This window comes from Bubalus kerabau, chromosome 1 (genome assembly GCF_029407905.1).
Source record: "Bubalus kerabau isolate K-KA32 ecotype Philippines breed swamp buffalo chromosome 1, PCC_UOA_SB_1v2, whole genome shotgun sequence".
Lineage (NCBI taxonomy): Eukaryota > Metazoa > Chordata > Mammalia > Artiodactyla > Bovidae > Bubalus > Bubalus kerabau.
The window spans coordinates 47,755,079-47,771,969 of NC_073624.1; the positions used below are offsets into that span (position 1 = coordinate 47,755,079).

General features: G+C 47.6%; 1 protein-coding gene and 1 pseudogene across 1 annotated transcript; one reads left to right on the forward strand and one right to left on the reverse strand.

Moving 5' to 3' along the window:
- Positions 1 to 1,923: 1,923 nt before the first annotated feature.
- Positions 1,924 to 16,660, forward strand: LOC129641475 (apolipoprotein L3-like). Its single transcript, XM_055566192.1, has 4 exons — positions 1,924 to 2,026; positions 7,270 to 7,376; positions 12,713 to 12,833; positions 15,712 to 16,660. Exons 2-4 carry the CDS (start codon positions 7,346 to 7,348, stop codon positions 16,598 to 16,600), a joined length of 1,041 nt encoding a protein of 346 aa, XP_055422167.1. The 5' UTR covers positions 1,924 to 2,026; positions 7,270 to 7,345; the 3' UTR covers positions 16,601 to 16,660.
- Positions 11,347 to 12,293, reverse strand: LOC129641209 (zeta-crystallin-like; annotated as a pseudogene).
- Positions 16,661 to 16,891: the final 231 nt, after the last annotated feature.

Here is a 16,891-nt window from a genome sequence, read left to right on the forward strand (position 1 = left end):
TTCAGCACTCAGCTTTCTTCACAGTCCAACTCTCACATCCATACATGACTACTGGAAAAACCATAGCCTTAACTAGATGGATCTTTGTTGGCAAAGTAATATCTCCGCTTTTGAATATGATATCTAGATTGGTGAATCTTTAGGATCTCCAAATGGGGTGGTCTCAGCTCACGTCCCTGGATTTAAGTCTTGCTGAATCCTCACCTTGATTTGAGTCTGCAGTTCCCATGGTGGCTTTCTCATGAGCTTGTGTTTATTGAGTCCATGATGGTCTGGCGTCAATTAGGTATTCTCAGCAGAGGACCTTCATGAGAACTGGACACAGTTCCTCTGGATTAGCTGAGTTCTGTATCTCACCGTGGTTTTGCTTTATGTCCAGATAAACTCATGATAGTGGAAAAGAGAAGAATCAGGAGGAGGTAGTTTACTGGGGAAAAAATGATTTAAAGAAAAAAAAAAAAAGGAACTTTAAACAAGGAGTAGCGTTTACAATAGGCAGTGACAACCTTGGTTTGAATCTTGGCTCCTCCCCTGAGTTGCTGGAAGAAAGCCCCCTCCTCGCCCCTGCCGTCAGCTACCTTACTGCAAAAATCAGGTCAGATTCCTGGTCTGCCTTCCAGGGTAATTGTCAGACCAAACTGTAGAGTGTGGTCCTCATGGAGTAACACCCATCACTCCTCTGTCCCTCCCTCTAAGAAGGGGAAGGTGACCATGATGACTGGGGCCATTTTCTGGGATGAAGCACCCCTGATGGAAGGGCAGGTGGGCCTCCATGGGGGGATCCAGCCCCACTGCTGCCCCTTGTGGTGGGAGAAAAAAGAAAAGTCCACCAGGACTCTCAGGCTGTAGGACCTTTTCTTCTGTTTCTTCATCTGAAAAATGGAGCCGACACTTCCTAGAGCTGATGTGAGAGAAAAACAGGAAAGGTATGGACAGAGCCTGCACAGAGGGTGGCTAATGCTCAGCCCTCCATACACTGTGGCTCTTTGCTCAGGAACCAAACAGAAAAGAAGACTGGTTTTCTGTTGTTGATTTTTGAGTCACCAGATCACCAGCCTTCCTGTAAAGGTCCTCCATTGTGACAAAAGAAACTGTGCAACTAGAAATAATCCAGGGTAGAAAATAGCAGCATGCTCTCAGCCCTTCCCACAGACTTGGCCTCCATCCAAATGACCTTGACCACCAAGGCTGGGCCTCCTCAGGTGAGTTGCTGGGACCTGAAGGCACTAGTTCTGTGCCTGTCAGCAGGGCCAAGTCTAGAAGGACTTGATCAAAAGGAGTTGGGTGGGGCGTGGACAGAGAGGCTGAGGGGTGGCCTTAGGCCCCTCTCCCAGGTACCAAGGGAGCAGAGCAGGGACAGGGGTCTCTGCAGGGGAGGTCCTGGAGGGCTTCTCAGAAGAGGTGATGCCAGACTTTGGCTTTACAGGGTGAGTATGATTTCTCCGGGTTCAATGCAGCAGGTGTCCCTGGCAGAAGGACCTGCATGAACAAACCCTAGAAGCCCCGTGGATGTGACCCTAGGCAGCAGCAATATGACCAGTGTGTGGTGGGGAGTTGGTGTGTTCTAGAACATGCCACGTGCTGGTGGCATAAGGTGAATAAAGCAGGCAGGCTGGTGAGTGGGTTGCGGAGGGGGCGGGGAGGGGAGGGCCGAGGGTTGGAAAGTCAGCCATGGGGTGGGGGAGTGTTTGGCCAAGGGACTCACGGTGTGTTGGTGGCAGGTCTCCTTCAAGGAGCCGAGGCAGGGTGGGCTGTGTCAGAAGGACTTGGGATGTCAGGGCTGGGGTTGTTTCTCTAAGAGGGCAGCAGGAGGGGGGAAATAGGTCTGGGCCGGGCCCGGTGCGCAGGATGTTGGTAACTTGAGCCACTCAGAAGTGAGGGTTTCACTTCCTCTTTTGCTTCTCCGAATATATCTGGGACCAGAAGGTGTGGAAGGTTTATTGCAGAGACACACAAAAGGCGGCTGCATCTGCAGAGCTGAGAACAGCTGGATCTTGTTCACACTCAGTCAGAGGCAGACTCCTGGGTAAGTAGAGGAGGTAGGACCCCCGCCCATCTCCCCATCCTCAGGACCACTGTCTGAGAAAACCTTGATTGTCACTAGTTGACAAAAGAAAGGAAATGGAAGCTCAGAGAAGTGAGACCATGGCCCGAAGGACAGAGCCTGGATGTGGAAGCAGATGTTTCTGATGGCTTCCTCCCACCGCCGGGACCCCTGAACAGTGAAGAGGGAGGTAGACGCCTGCACAGGTGGTCTCTGCTTGGAATGTGGACCCGTGAGACATGAGCAGCAACCCCAGAAGGAAGGTTTATGTTGTGGGTGCTCAATCCTTTGGGAAATTAATAGAAAGCTGAGGGGATGGAGGAGGGCAGGGGGGCTAGAGTCCTTCCTCCTTGTGGCCTGGCCACCTTGAGTCTGCCCCTGGGTGCCGTGCGGGGGCTGATGGGGGCAAACGGTTTCTTTTGGGATACAAGGAATCAGGTTTCATCACCCACACCGTCCTGAGTGCCTGCTCAGTGCCAGGTCCTGGGAAAAATGAAGACCTGAGAGAGGAAGGACAGGAGACCAAGTGGGGAGACGCAGGCCCTGCTGTGCAATGCCCACATGATGATACAGGGTTTATGATCTTAAGACAAGAAGCCAAACTGTTGCAGGAAGGAGGACCCCTACAAGGGCCCGAAACTGGACTCTTATCTAATACTCACAAATGAATTGTCCAAGGAGACACATGTGCTGACAAAGTAAGAGATTTTATTGGGAAAAGGAACCCAGGTGGAGAGCAGTACGATAAGGGAACCCAGGAGAACTGCTCTGCCACGTGGCTCACAGTCTCGGCTTTTATGGTGATGGGATTAGTTTCCAGGTTGTCTTGGCCAATCATTCTAATTCAGAGTCTTTCCTGGTGGCGCACGCATCACTCAGCCAAAATGGATGCTAGCGAGAGGGATTCTGGGAAGTGGATGGACACACGGCGTCGGCTTTAGACCTTTCCCGAGCTCTTCCAGTTGGTGGTGGCTTATTAGTTCCGTATTCCTTTAAGGATCTCCTCTCATGAAACAACTCATGCAAATGGTTACTATGGTGCCTGGCCAGAGTGGGCGGTTTCAATCAGTGTGCTTCCCCTAACAAAACTGTAGATACATAAGTATAACAAGAGGGGCATGAGATTAGATCTATATGTTTATAAAGGTAGAGATATTCCTAGAAATTTCTGGATTATTAAAATAACATTCCACTCTCCTCCCTTACATACCCATGTCAGAAGGTCTGGACTTGGCCCCACTCTGTCCACGGAGAGGCAACCCTGGGCAAGTTGCCTCCCCAGGAATTGTTTGTTCACATCTCTTACCCATTTGTGAAAAACGGCATTCAGTCTTTTCATGTGGATTTTAGGCTCTCTCTGTGTTGGGAATGTTCATCTTTGTCTACTATAAATATTGCAAACAGTGTCTTCCGGTCTCTCATTCTTTTCTGACTTGGTTTGTAGCATCCTTTTGAAGTATTTAATTTTCAAGAGGTCAAATAAATCAGACCTTCCTTATGACTCGGGCAATTGTGTCTTGATGAGAATGGTTGGTCCAACTCAAAATTATTTTTAACATTTTTTTCTAATATGTTTCTAGTTCTTTTTCTTCTCCATTTTCATTTAGATCCTTTGGAATTGATTGATTGATTGATTAGAATCTTTTTGTTTCTTCCTCTTTCTCTTTGTCCCCCCTTCCTTTTTTTCCTTCTCCTTCTCCTCATTCAAGCAGGACATGTTTAAGTGGTACTTTTCTCAGTCAAAGAGTAGCACACCCATTTCTGTGCTTTCAAAAGTGCCTCCATTGCAGTCAGGAAATGACTCTACGCTTTTTCCCCTCAAAGACCCAGGGAGCAGTTTGGGAGCAGAGAGCAAGAGGCTGCGGGAAGCTGGGCCCCACACCCAGACCAGACCTGAACTGGACATCCTGTGGGAGGGGAGGTGTAGGAATGTCCTGCTCAAGTCTTCAGGTCTCAGGACAGTATATCAGATTTTAGGTAAGCCTCATGTTTTTCCACAGTTCTCTCTTCCTCTTTCTCTTTTTATAAAAATATCAGGGCTGGAGTAAGGAGACATGAAAAAATGCGGGTGTTTCCTGCTCCCTGAGAGTACAGTGTTCATACAGAAACTTTCTTAAACTAAGATGGTGGAGAGCATAGAACATGTAGGTATCACATCCTCTTTTACTGGCAGAGGGTGATCTTCTGGTAAAGCGTGGGATGCCCATATATGGAAACTCTCAGAAATCTGATGGCACTCTCTATCAGAAAGAGCTTTTATGAAGACAGACAAGGAAAACAAATGCAATTACTCAACTGTAAGTAAAAGAGGTGTAGTACTATGTCTTTGAGAATCTAGTTGATTCATGCCCCAGTAACAGGTCCCACACCTCATGTTTTAGCCAGGCTGTGCCCAGGAGGGTGGAGGGAGCCCCAGAAGCCCTGGAGCAGGAGGAGCAGCAGAGAAAAGACAGAGCCCCCGCCCGGTGCTGGGAGCTGCATAAACTCCACACAAACAGACCCACGGGCAGGAAAGTGCAAGATTCCAAGGGAGACTGGAAAGGAATTAGAGGAAAACAGCAGGCGGAGGAAGCTTTTGAGATGGGCCTCCAGGAACAAGTAACATTTCACCTGGTGAGGCAGGTAGGGAAACGCCTTGGAGGGGCAGCCTGAGCAAAGGCCTGGAGGCTGGGAGGGAATCAGAGTCCCCCCAGCTGGGAGTCCTCCAAGCCCCTGGTCCGGCCCTGTGGAGTCAGTAGGGTGTGGAAGACAGGAGTAGGATCATCGGGAGGGCCTGGTGATGGGCTAAGGACTTTGAATTTGAAACTGCCTTTACCCCTCCTGTCTCTGCCCATAGAGTATGAGCTGTACCACGTGGAGGAAGAGGTTTGGTAGAATCTCTGTGCCCACGTGGAGGGAAGGTCTCTGTGTCTGGCCATGCAGTTGGGCAGGGACAGGCTTCTCTAGGGTCCTCCCCTCTCCCACTGGCAGCCTTTCCAGGAAGTGACCAAACAGAGGCTAACAGAGGAGGACACCCAGATATTAATCCAGCAGAAGGGAGATCCATCCAGCATCCACACCCAGCTGAGGCCCCAGACAAGGGTCAGGACCAGGACAAGAATGGCAGGGAAGGATGGAAGGATGAGGTGGAGGGTCCAAATGCATTTTCAAGTGTTTGGCATCATCCAGGATCAGCCCTTTCTGCCCACACCCTCCTCCTGTCTCTGCCTTGGCTCTTGGTCCTTGTGTTTCCCAATTTCAATTGGCTGCCCTGGCTGCTGGGGTCCTACAGCTTCGAGGCAGAGAAGGAGGCAGGGGATCAGCCAGCTCTCCTCTCCCACATGCCTGGAGACGGGCCTGTCTGTGTAAATTCTCTCCCATCTGTCACCAGGCATACTCCCTAGTAATCAAGCTGATGGTTACTATTCTTGAGGGGAACCCTGGGCATTGCAGAGGGAAGGTGATAGAAAGATTCTAGGATCAGGGCTCAGGTTAGGGGGTTTGGGGGATAGTCTAAGGAAGTTGGGCACCCTAGACTGGGTGCTGTACAGAATGGCAGCAGCGGTTTTACCAGTGATTGTCTCAGTAACTCTATCTACTGAGAGGGGAGACCAGAGCAAGGAAAAAGTTGCAATTGGTAAAAAAAAAAAAAAAAAAAAAAACAGTCATAATTTTCAGCCAAGGGAGGGAGTGTGAAGATTCTGGGTTCCTGTCACCGCCATCCTTGCTTTCTATGTATTATTATTATCAGAAAAGTGAGAAGAAGCCTGGTATGGGATCTTGAGCTCAGAGAAGGGGTGGATCCAGTTCTCCAGGAAGAAGGTTTCTGACCTTGGGCAAATCACAGAACATCTAGGCTTCAACTTCCTTAGCTGTAAACGGGGATACAGTAGTACACACCTCCTGGTTATCAGAACAATATGGATTATAATTTATAAAGTCTTAGAGTAACTACCAGTGCAGAGCAAAATCAGAAATACAAGCCACTCTCACGAGTAGCTGTTACTGTAACTATAAGGACCTTTACTATCACTTCAGTCAGGTCTCAGCAAGAATACTTAAATAAGTACTCTTTTGCCTTCTTAAAGTACTGCCTAAGTGTAATTAACATGCTTTCTTTCTCATCTCCCAACATAAGATAGTCATAACCGGAACCAAAAGAAGTTCTCTCTATATAAAGATCTGCTATTTAAAAAAATAACAGAGAACTGGCAAGACAGAGGATGGACACCATCACATATGATATGTGTGAATGTAAATTTGTAAAGTTTCTTTGCATAACAAAGTAGCCTAAGTATGACAAAATGTTAGGTGTTGATACCCTTGGATCCAGTCATTCTACTTCTAGAAATAGCTTAATGAAAGAATCTTAAAATAGAGGCAAAGTTTTATGCAAGAAGAGTGTTCTTTGCACTACTATTTACATAAAGAATTAAAAACAGCCTGAAGTCCAACAATCAGGAGTGGACAGCAAAGATGACACCATTCGGGTCCTCAGCTGACCAGGGCAGGGCTGCAGGGATTGGAGAGGGGCTGGTGGGACTCCAGAAAAAAGGTTTGTGGGATAAAGGCTATTGCAGAAGCGAGGAAGATGTGGGCCGTGGGAGCTACAGCACCGGGGACTTTATCAAGGCAGAGACTCGAGCACAGGGTGCATGACATCATTTTGCAATAAACAGAGTCATTTTCCAATTAACATACATTCACAAAGAGACATTTTGTACATTAAAGCAAGTAGAGCATAGTCATCACAAACCTGGAATTTGGATCAGAAAGACTTGGGTTCAAGGCCGGGCTCCAGCAGAAATGGGAAAACTTGGACTGACTTAAGTTTACGTTTCAGGAACCTGCACATCATAGACAGTGGGTCAATATCACCTATAACCAATTAGTAACACAAGCAGTCCAAACCTCATGTAATTTCCGAAGGATTCCCTTCCTACCTGTTCTTCTATCTCTGGTTTTATTGCTCCTATAACTTCGCAGATGGCTGTCCCCTGTCTGATTGTCCTCTCTTGTACCCCAACAGGAGAGCAGAACTCTGACTGGGGAGGACGGTGGGAGGACGAGTAACTTTCCTTAACACGTGATCTGCAGAGCCCAAGGGACAGAGAACCACGCTGGGTTAAGGCCCAGGTGGCACTGGTGTCTGTCCCAGGGGAACCCACCCGAGGCCTTAACCCTCGCTGCTCCCTCAGCCACTGCTTACTCGTGATTGAGCCCACGTTCTGTTTTCTCTCCCCAAGGAGAGGTCACACCTCCTTCCAGCCTGACAGGAACAAGGAGCTGAAGGGAGATCTCTGAGACCCCGCTGCTGCCACCATGAGCTCAGAAAACCTGGGAGACCGCTCAGGTAGGCAGCTGCCTCTTTTCTGGCCAGTTCCTACATGTGACCCAGAATTGAGGGTGGTTCCTCCAGGCAGAGTTAACCTACAGAGGAATCAAGAACCAAGAAGAGGATGGATAGGCATCCTGGAGCCCCTCAGGGGGGCCACGTGGAGTACCCCCAACGGGAGTGTGTCCACAGAGCCTCTTTCCCAGCCCTCTCCTTGTGGAGCCACTTGCTAGGTGCTCACTTCCTCTCCCACTGCCCTCTAGCAAGTGACTCAGAAGTGAGGCCAGGATAACCTATGGGGAGGGGGACAGCAGAGAGAGTCTGCAAAGCCATATGGGGCAGCAAGAGGAGGTCCCCCAGCATCCCTGGAACTCCTCCTGCCCTCTCCCTTGGCCTGAGCCGCCTCCTGCTTTCAGACCCTGGGGCATCACCACAAACACCATTCCTTCAGCTCTCACCCTGCCGCTTCCCCAGCCGCTCTGCAAGAGTCAGCGGACAGTGAACTGAACCCCAGTCTCCCTTTGCCACCTCCCACCTGGAGGGGAAGGGTGATGGGGTTGTTCACAGGGTCACACCTGGCTCCACCCCTCCTCGAGCTGGTTGATCCCCTCCCCTGCCCATTCTGAGTGTCTCTGATTAGGATCCTCTCACATAGTAGTTACTCAATGGTAGATGGTCCTGAACCCTTTTTAAATCAGGTAACACATAAGTTCCATGTGAACAACGCTGTGCTTCTACTTCTGCACATGCTGCAGTGTGCTGCTGTGGTCTGCGCTTAGTTGCTCAATCATTGTCGACTCTTGGCGACCCCCATGGACTGCAGCCCACCAGGCCCCTCTGTCCATGGGATTCTCCTGGGAAGAATATTGGAGTGGGTTGCCATGCTCTCCTCCAGCTGCAGCGTACTCACTACCAAAATTTAGTTGGAAAAATCCCTGTGTGGCGGAATGAAGAATCACAGGAGTTTAAATTAAGGAGGATTCAAAGTCATGTCCAAGAAGTGTCTGACACTTGACCTTGGGTTCCACCTCTGAGCTTTCTGCTCACTGGCCTCGGGTTGTCCCTTCTCCTGTCTGAGTCTCACTTTCTTCTTCTGTGAAATAAGAATAATGCCTCCGTGTGTTCATGTACCAGGAAACACATCTTACCTCGTGTCCAGCCCCTCCCATATATATATCCTAATTGCCTGTGTCTTACCTGCAGTTCCGTAACCTCTAGATCCCTGAAATCACACAGGGATCTTGGTCACTCATTTGAGCAGTGATCTTGCCCTGTACTGATCTGAGGTTAATTATTTTCACTACATTCTCTATCCCATTTAATGTGAATATTCTTTTGTTTCACTGATAAAACATGGAAGCATTCATTTACTGGGTGCTCCAGTCTCTGCTAGAAGTAGTAACTCACAAAACACACGTGCCCTGTACTCTTTCTCTCTGTGTGAGTGCATGTGCTCATTTGTTCAGTCGTGTTCAATTCTTTGCAACCTCATGGACTGTAGCCCACCAGGCTCCTCTGTCCTTGAGATTTTCCAGGCAAGAATACTGGGAGTGGGTTGCCATCTCCTATTCCAGGTGATCTTCCCAACCCAGGGATCGAACCCATGACTCCTGTGTCGCCTGCATTGGCAGGCGAATTCTTTACCACTGTACCACCTTGGAAACCCTTGTTCTCTTTCTAAAAATTAAAATTGTAGATTCCTGAAGACATCTAAATCCCAGGATTAGATAATGACTCTGGAGGGTTGGAAGTCCAAGATCATCAAGGTAGAGGTGGTTTCTGGTGAGGCCTCTCCGCCTGCTTGCATCCTAGCTGCCCTCTAACTATGTCTTCACATGGCCACTCCTCCGGAGGAGGGGGCAGGAAGAGAGAGAATCTGGTGTCTTCTTTTCTAATAAAGACACAATCTTATTGGATTAGGGCCTCACATGACTTCATTTTACCTCAATTGCCTCTTTAAAGGCCCAGTCTTCAAATACAGCCACTGGGGGTTAAAGCTTCAGCATGTGAACTGGAGGGTGAGGGTGGGAAAAGCAGTTCCGTCCATAACCCCCGGTGGCTCTACCAACAGTGCCCAGGTGATCACTACTCAGGAAGATGAATTTTAACAATTTATACTAAAGAGCATTTTTAAAAATTTTGATCTAGAATTTGTTGCAGTTATCATATTATGATAAAAAAGCAGATCATTCTTAAGGCATAAACTTTCTTAATTTAAATAAAAATATATGATCCCTGTCACACATAGATACAATTCTGAAAGATTACTTCCATGAGCTGTGAGCAAATCTGGTATCCTTGGCCTCAAAGAAGACTTCAATCTGGAGCCAGAGACAAGGCTGGATCACTCAGAGCTATTTTTGTAGTAGAGTTTTATTAAAGTGTAAATGGGGTAGAGAAAGCTTCTAACATAGACTTCAGAAGGGGACAGAAAGAGTGCCCCCTTGCTAGTTTTTAGCAAGGCATTATATACCTGATAGCAAGCTGCTAATCAGATAAAAGAATGCCTCAGACAGAGAGTGTTGTACCAGGCTCATCTCCCACAACATGCATTTTGAGATAGAATGGCACAAGGGGACTCACCTCTGGCCATAAAACAATTGACATGAATCTTGAAGAAAGGCAGATTTCCAAGCAAATGAATAGTTTCATTAACACAGCTTAAGAACAACATTTCCATGAGAAATACACATTGGTTAGCTCAAGGTTTGAGAAAAAGTTAAGTTCAGGGGGCACCAGGTGTCGTCATGGCAACACAGGATTACAAGGAGCATTTTAATCTCATGTAGATAAGGGGGAAAAAATGTCTGCCACTAGCAGTTTATTTGCTTCTGCCACTTGGGGACCCCTGTCCTTCCTCCCTGACTGTAATCCTTTATTTCTCCCCTTTTCATTTAGGAGAATATGGCAACTAGGGAAAAGGGCTGGCAATTCTGTTCAGACTGCTTCGAGCTGGCCAGGGACACAGACCCTAAATTGTTGAGGCAGCATGTTCTGCTTACCCGCATATGGACGATCTTTGATCCAGGAGGCCCCAAGTAATAGTTGGAGAAGGCTGTGGCACTTGGAGGAGCTTGAACAACCATTTGTAACTTAAAAGCCTTCACGCAGCTAGTTGAACAAGTTGAACCAATCAATGCATATATATTTGGAAACCATGCACCTGATGTGCTAAGTCACTTCATCATATGCGACTCTTTGCAGCCCTGTGTACTGTATGTAGCCCGCCAGGCCCCTCTGTCCATGGGATTCTCCAGGCATGAATACTGCAGTGGGTTGCCATGCCCTTCTCCAGGGGATCTTCCTGACCCAGGGATCAAACCCACATCTCCTGCACTGGCAGGCAGATTCTGTACCACCAGCGCCTCCTGGGAAGCCCAACTCTGCACCTGGTATCATATTATCCCAGAGATAAGGCTCATGTCCTCAGAGAGCACATGGATCATTGGTAGTCAATGATTAACCCAGCGAAAAGCATAAAATACTGGGAAATATTGGGAAATTAACAGATTTCTCTGGACATGGTTTATCTTGCCCTTCTGAGAGACCTGTAGATCTAGATGAGATTAGTTTAGAAAGGGGTCTCATTGAGTTCAGAGAATCGTCAGAGTCCAGTACAGTTCTGGGCTAATCAGAGACTCAAGAACCTTTGTAAAGAGAACTAGGCTTGGGAATTAAGCAGTCCTATTTTGAATTAGCATGTTTTAGTCAAAGGTATGGAATTAATGATAAGCATCTGTTAGGGATTTCTATAATGTCCTCCAATGCCAAGTGACCACTAACATCCTATTTCCCACTATTCCTTGATGAGAGGTAGAAGGCATAAAGAATATTCCCAGCTGTAAAATAAACTGCACTCCAATGCCTATGAATCCTAAGATAAATATTTTTTTAAATAGAAGAAACTCACTGAATCAAACGATTGCTAAGCAGAGCAAATGCAGTGTACATAAAACTAAGGTAGGAAACCTTTTAATTACACAGGAAATCAATGGAAGGATGAATGATTTAAGAGAAGAATCATTTTTCCTGTGGCCCCACTGCTGTGAATGATATCTTCATGAGCCTGGGCCACCTTCTGTAGTGAATACTGGGGACATATTACTGGTCTCAACTAACCAATTCATTCCGGCTTGAAGAGCTGCTGCAAACTGCTGGAATTCCTCCTTGGAGGATGAAGCGAGAGCTACTCCTCTTATGCTATATTCCTTTGTCACGGATCCTGTGGGTTTATTTCAATAGGACCTCTGTGGCCAACAAGTATTACTCGTCCTCCATGTGACAAAAAATTTAAATCTTCACTAAGTTTGACATTAGCAAACATTTCAATAATCATATCAACTCTTTTTTCACCAACAGATTTCTTAGTTTTATCAATATTATTAGCTTCTTTTTGATTAAACACTTCGTGGGCTTCATTTTGCAAAGCAATCTTTTGTCCTTCCTCAGTAGTAGCTGTGCCCAAAATCTTTAAGCCAGAAGCTCTAACCATTTGGCATGCTGCTCTTCCAGCTCCTCCACCTGCCCCAGAACACTTTCTCCAGCTTTCACACGGACACTGGGGAGCAGACTTGATAAGCATTAAAACATGAGATGCTGATGGCAGCTTCTTGTTTAAAGTCCAGTTTTTTGGGGAAGTGTGTAAACAATGTGATGGGCTTCCAGAGCAAACTCGGTGTAGCCCCCCGAGACCGTCCTGGTAGTGAATATCACCTTTCTTGAAAGCAGATACAGTCTCTCCAGCAGCTTCTACTATCCCAGCCACATCTCAGCTAGGAGTATAAGGTAGAAGTGGTTTTATACTGTGAGTGCCAGAGCAGATGTATGTGTCCACTGGGTTTACACCACATGCTTGGACTTTGTTGGAACCTGGTGGTCTTTCAGAATTGGTACAGCAACATCCAACTGGAGTATCCACACTTTGGGTCCACCAAATTAAAAAACTCAAATAGTTCTCTTCAACTTCTGTCGCCATGGTGATCTAGATACCTGTTCTAGAGTGGATTGTCAAAATCTGTGAGCCCTCCCCCAGGTTACACAGGGTTAAAAAAAAAAAATCTACCCAGTACCATTTATGATCCACCACAAAATCTGCACTTTCCCAGTGACTCAGACAGTAAAGAATCTGCCAGCAATGTGGGAGATCTGGATTTTATCCCTAGGTTGGGAAAATCCCCTGGAGGAGGGAATGGCTGCTCATTCTGATATTCTTGCTTGAAGAACCCCATGAACAGAGGAGCCTGGTGGGCTACAGCCCATGGGGTCACAAAGAGTCAAATAGGACTGAGCAACTAACACTTTCCCTTTTTCTCTTCACAAATTCTTCTAACCTCATTCTCTTTCCTTTCATCTAGATATTGAGATCTTTTTTGAGGATGTTGCTGAGTGTCTCTGGGACATACTGAGCAGAGAGGAACTGCTTCTCCTGCTGACTGAATTCCTGAAGAAAATTGAGGCTAATGCTGGTTTGTCCAGGTAACCTGTACAGGTGTATTGGTGTGTCAGGAAGGTCACCCATACCCCGCAGCACCAGACTAGATTTTTGCTAGCAGGCACACCTCCTCCAAGCAGGACCCTATGGTGGGGGTTGAGGATGTTCCTTCTCAATATCTCATGAGGAATGTTTCCTCCATGTCATTTGCTGGCAGTGAACAACCTCAGGTTGAGAAAAGATGAAACCTGCAAGGAAGGGGCAGGTTATGTGACCTTGGACAAATCACTGAGCTATTCTCTGCCTTAGCTTCATCATCTGTTCAGTTTTATTGTGAGGATACTGAGATCATGCATGCAACGATCTTCCCGTAATGACTGATACAGAGTAGGTTCTCAATCAATATTAACATTTAAAAAGCTTGTTGGGAAGAATTTTCTTTCTGGTGATGAGAACCAAGCAGAATTTCCTTTGGGGCAAGTCAGAAAATCCTGAAGCCTTCATTTGTATTACTCGGGCTTCTACCTAGATAAAGCCTTTCTAGTCCCCATCTTAGGAACTGTACCAACCCTGCAGGATCCTGTTGGCCCATAAAGCAGAGAGGCTGGAGAGGAACTGGGTGGAGCTGATGGGATCCTGGATCTAGCTCTGCCCAGCTCCTGGGTTCTGGGCTTATGTGTCAGAGTTTCAGATTTGCATGTGTCCAGTGGGAATAGTAATTCAATCTGATAGACTATGGTGATGGTCTCAGAGTGAACTACAGGGTCAGAGGTGGGGAACCAAGTGCAATCATCTCATCCAAAAGCCCAGGGAGGCCTGGACCAGGGTCAGACCCCAGGTCAGGGTGGAGCAGAAGGTCCAGGTTGGAGGACTAGTAGGCAGGCTTGGGCAGCAGGACCAGGACTAGAGTGAGGAGAGTGGGCCCTGAGGACACAGAACTGAAGGGGCTGTGACCCTGGCAGAGGTCCCATGAGTGGGAGGGGGGACATTTCTTCCCTCCCTGACGGGATCCCCTCATGCTGGGCTAGAGGGCCCTGGGTGACCGTGTCTGTACACCTTGCCTGGGACCTGGGTTCTCACTGCATCTGGGACACTCTTCTAATTTACGTGGAGCCACACTGACAGTGGAAGGCTGCGTGGCTCAGTGAGCCCTCCAGGGTCACAGTGAGTGGCTGCAATTGTGTGTCATTTGGGGAATTCTGAGGAGCCTCGCGCATCCCCACCGAAGAGGAAAACACTTCCTCCACCAGCTGTGCAAGTGCTGGTCTCTTCCAGCTCAGCCATTCAGATGGGTGTTTGTTTCCTCAAGTCTCTTGAACCTTTAGAGGATCCACAAAGTTCCACATGACCTTGGGGAGCAGGATCATGAAGCTGTCACAAACTAACGTGTGACACCCGAGAGGTCAGGGGTGCTAAGTGCTGGGTCAGGAGTCAGTGAGGTGGGCTGGAGAGTCCAAGAGGAACCAGCAACACATCTCCTGATCTCCAGGCAGCTGGGGAAGTGGATGGACTTAGGGACCTGCTTCTGGGAAGGCCAAGGACACAAACCTTAGAAGACAGCAGATAGCAGACTAAAGGACTGTTAAGGTGCCTTCTAGTTCTGACTTTGGTTTTTTTTTTCTTTCTACAAATTCTAAGTCACAGAGACAGCCAATCTGCAAAGGATGAGGGCACATGCTCAGGACTATGCTTTCATTTGAACAAATGGCAAATTTAGGGGATCCCCCAAACCACCCTCAGGTTTGAGAATTCCCTATAGTAGCAGACAGGACTCACTGAGAGCCATCCTGATCCCAGTGTATTACTGGAAGCCTGTGGGTTTCCATCAGTCACAGGGCAGAGTCTGGGCGGATTTCATACCTGAAGCTTCGATTGTCCCCATGATGCGTTACTGTTCTGAAACTTGGTGTGTGGCAGGGCACACGGAACACTGCCTGCCAGGGACACTCACCCATTAAAAAAAAATTATCCTGACTTGTGGTCTCCAGCCCCTCCCTGAGGTCAGATTAATGTCCTAGAGTCCAGCTCCTCCAGAGGCCCCATCACATGTCTCCTTGTCAGACTGAACAGTGGCCAAAAGGCCCAGGCAGACAAGGACACTCGTATCAGCCAGAATATTCTAGGGGCTTAGGGACCACTTCCTAGTAGCCAAGGGCAAAGATCAGGTTGACCCCTCACTACACACCGAGGCCCTTGAATGCAGGCTTTCTGCTCTAATCCCACTTCTCTTTGTTTCTCTGTGGAGTTCCCACTCACCAACTCTTTCGAAGTGCTGGTGTTGCCCTGCCTCCGAGACATCTCTACCAAATGCGGTTTTGTTTTTTTTTTTTTTTTGGCTGAGCCGCATGGCTTGTGGGATCCTTGGCCCCTGACCAGGGACTGAGTCATGCCCGAGGCAGTGGGAGTGCAGAGTCATAACCTCTGGACCACCAGGGAATTCCATCCAATATCTCTCTTAGTTATGAGTATCCTAAGGTGACTTTTTTTTTATCTGTTAGAGGATTGAAGAAGTATATGGAGCATCTACAAGGTATAAAACCTGTGTATAGGGTGATGGTGGCCTCATAGAATGAGTTTGGAAGTTTACCATCCTCTGGAGGAGGGAGGAGGGTTCAGGATGGGGAACACATGTAAACCTGTGGCGGATTCATTTTGATATTTGGCAAATCTAATACAGTTATGTAAAGTTTAAAAATAAAATAAAATTAAAAAAAAATAAATAAATAAATAAAAGTCAATTAAATTAAAACATAAAAAAAAAAAACCTGTGTATAATGTTGAAAGAGGAAATTTTACTTTTGTAAATTTCTTTTCTAATTGATTTATAGTACTATCTGTGTATTTATGCAGAATAGACATTTTTGAACCTATTTTACAGACAAGCGAACTGCCTTTCTAACCACTTGACCTTCATTGTTACAGGGAAGACATGAATGCACTATATGAATATCTGAATGAACTGAAAAGAGACTTGGCTGGGAAGGAGCAAGAAACGCTTCCAAAAGAGCAGCTGGATAGGAAGAGGTTTCTGAAGAAGTTTCCTCGGGTGACACAGCAGCTGGTGGAGCTCAAAAGCAAGCTCCAGGAGCTTGCAGACAATGTCGAAAAAGTCCACAGGGACTGTACCATCTCCAATGTGGTGACCCACAGCACTGGCACTTTATCTGGCGCCCTGACCATCCTTGGCCTGGTTCTGGCACCCGTGACAGCGGGGGCCAGTGTGGCACTCTCAGCCACTGGGATAGGGCTGGGAGCAGCGGCTGCTGTGACCGCTGTGTCCACCAGCATCGTGGAACATGTAAGTAGGTCATCAGCAGAAAACAAAGCCAGTCAATTGATGTCAATTGGCATCAAGAAATGGAAGGTGCTCCTAGAGGTACTCAAGAGTAACCCCCAAATTGTTGACACAACAGAGAAATTGGCAAAAGCCAAGAAACACCTTGAAATAAATATACATGCCATGGAGACAGGTGAAGCCAACCCTGACTCTGCAGTCAATTCAAACATCTACCTGAGCCCTGGGAGAATAGCAGCCCCAGCCATCCAGCAGGTAGAGGCAGGTTTCAAAGGCACAGCTGTGGCAGTTACCAAAGGAGCCCGAATCGCGGGGGCGGCCACTGCAGGGCTCTTCCTCCTGATGGATGTGGGCTTCCTGGTGAAGGAGTCAATGCACCTGCACGATGGTGCAAAGGCAGCATCAGCTGAAAACCTGCGGCAGCGGGCCAGGGAGCTGGAGAAGAAGCTGGAGGAGCTCACCCGGATCTATGAGAGTCTGCAGGGGGACCCAACTCCACCACCCCCAGAGCAGTGAGGGTCCAGGGACACATACAGGGTCAAGGTGCAAAGGCCCATTGTGAGGGAAAAAAGGAGACTGAGACAAAATTCTTGGAGCTGAGGGTTAGGAAACTGGCGTTTCTGCAGCTGAGCACAGGAGGGGAGGGGTGAATGCAGGTGATAGATGGGGGAGAGAGGAGGAGCCTGGATTAAGGGAGGAAGGGGGACTAGAGAATGGGTGGGGGCCGAGGGAGAAACCTCGTATTTTTTTCACCCTATGAACTTTCTATTTGTATTGAGGAATAGTCGATTAACAGTGCTGTGATAG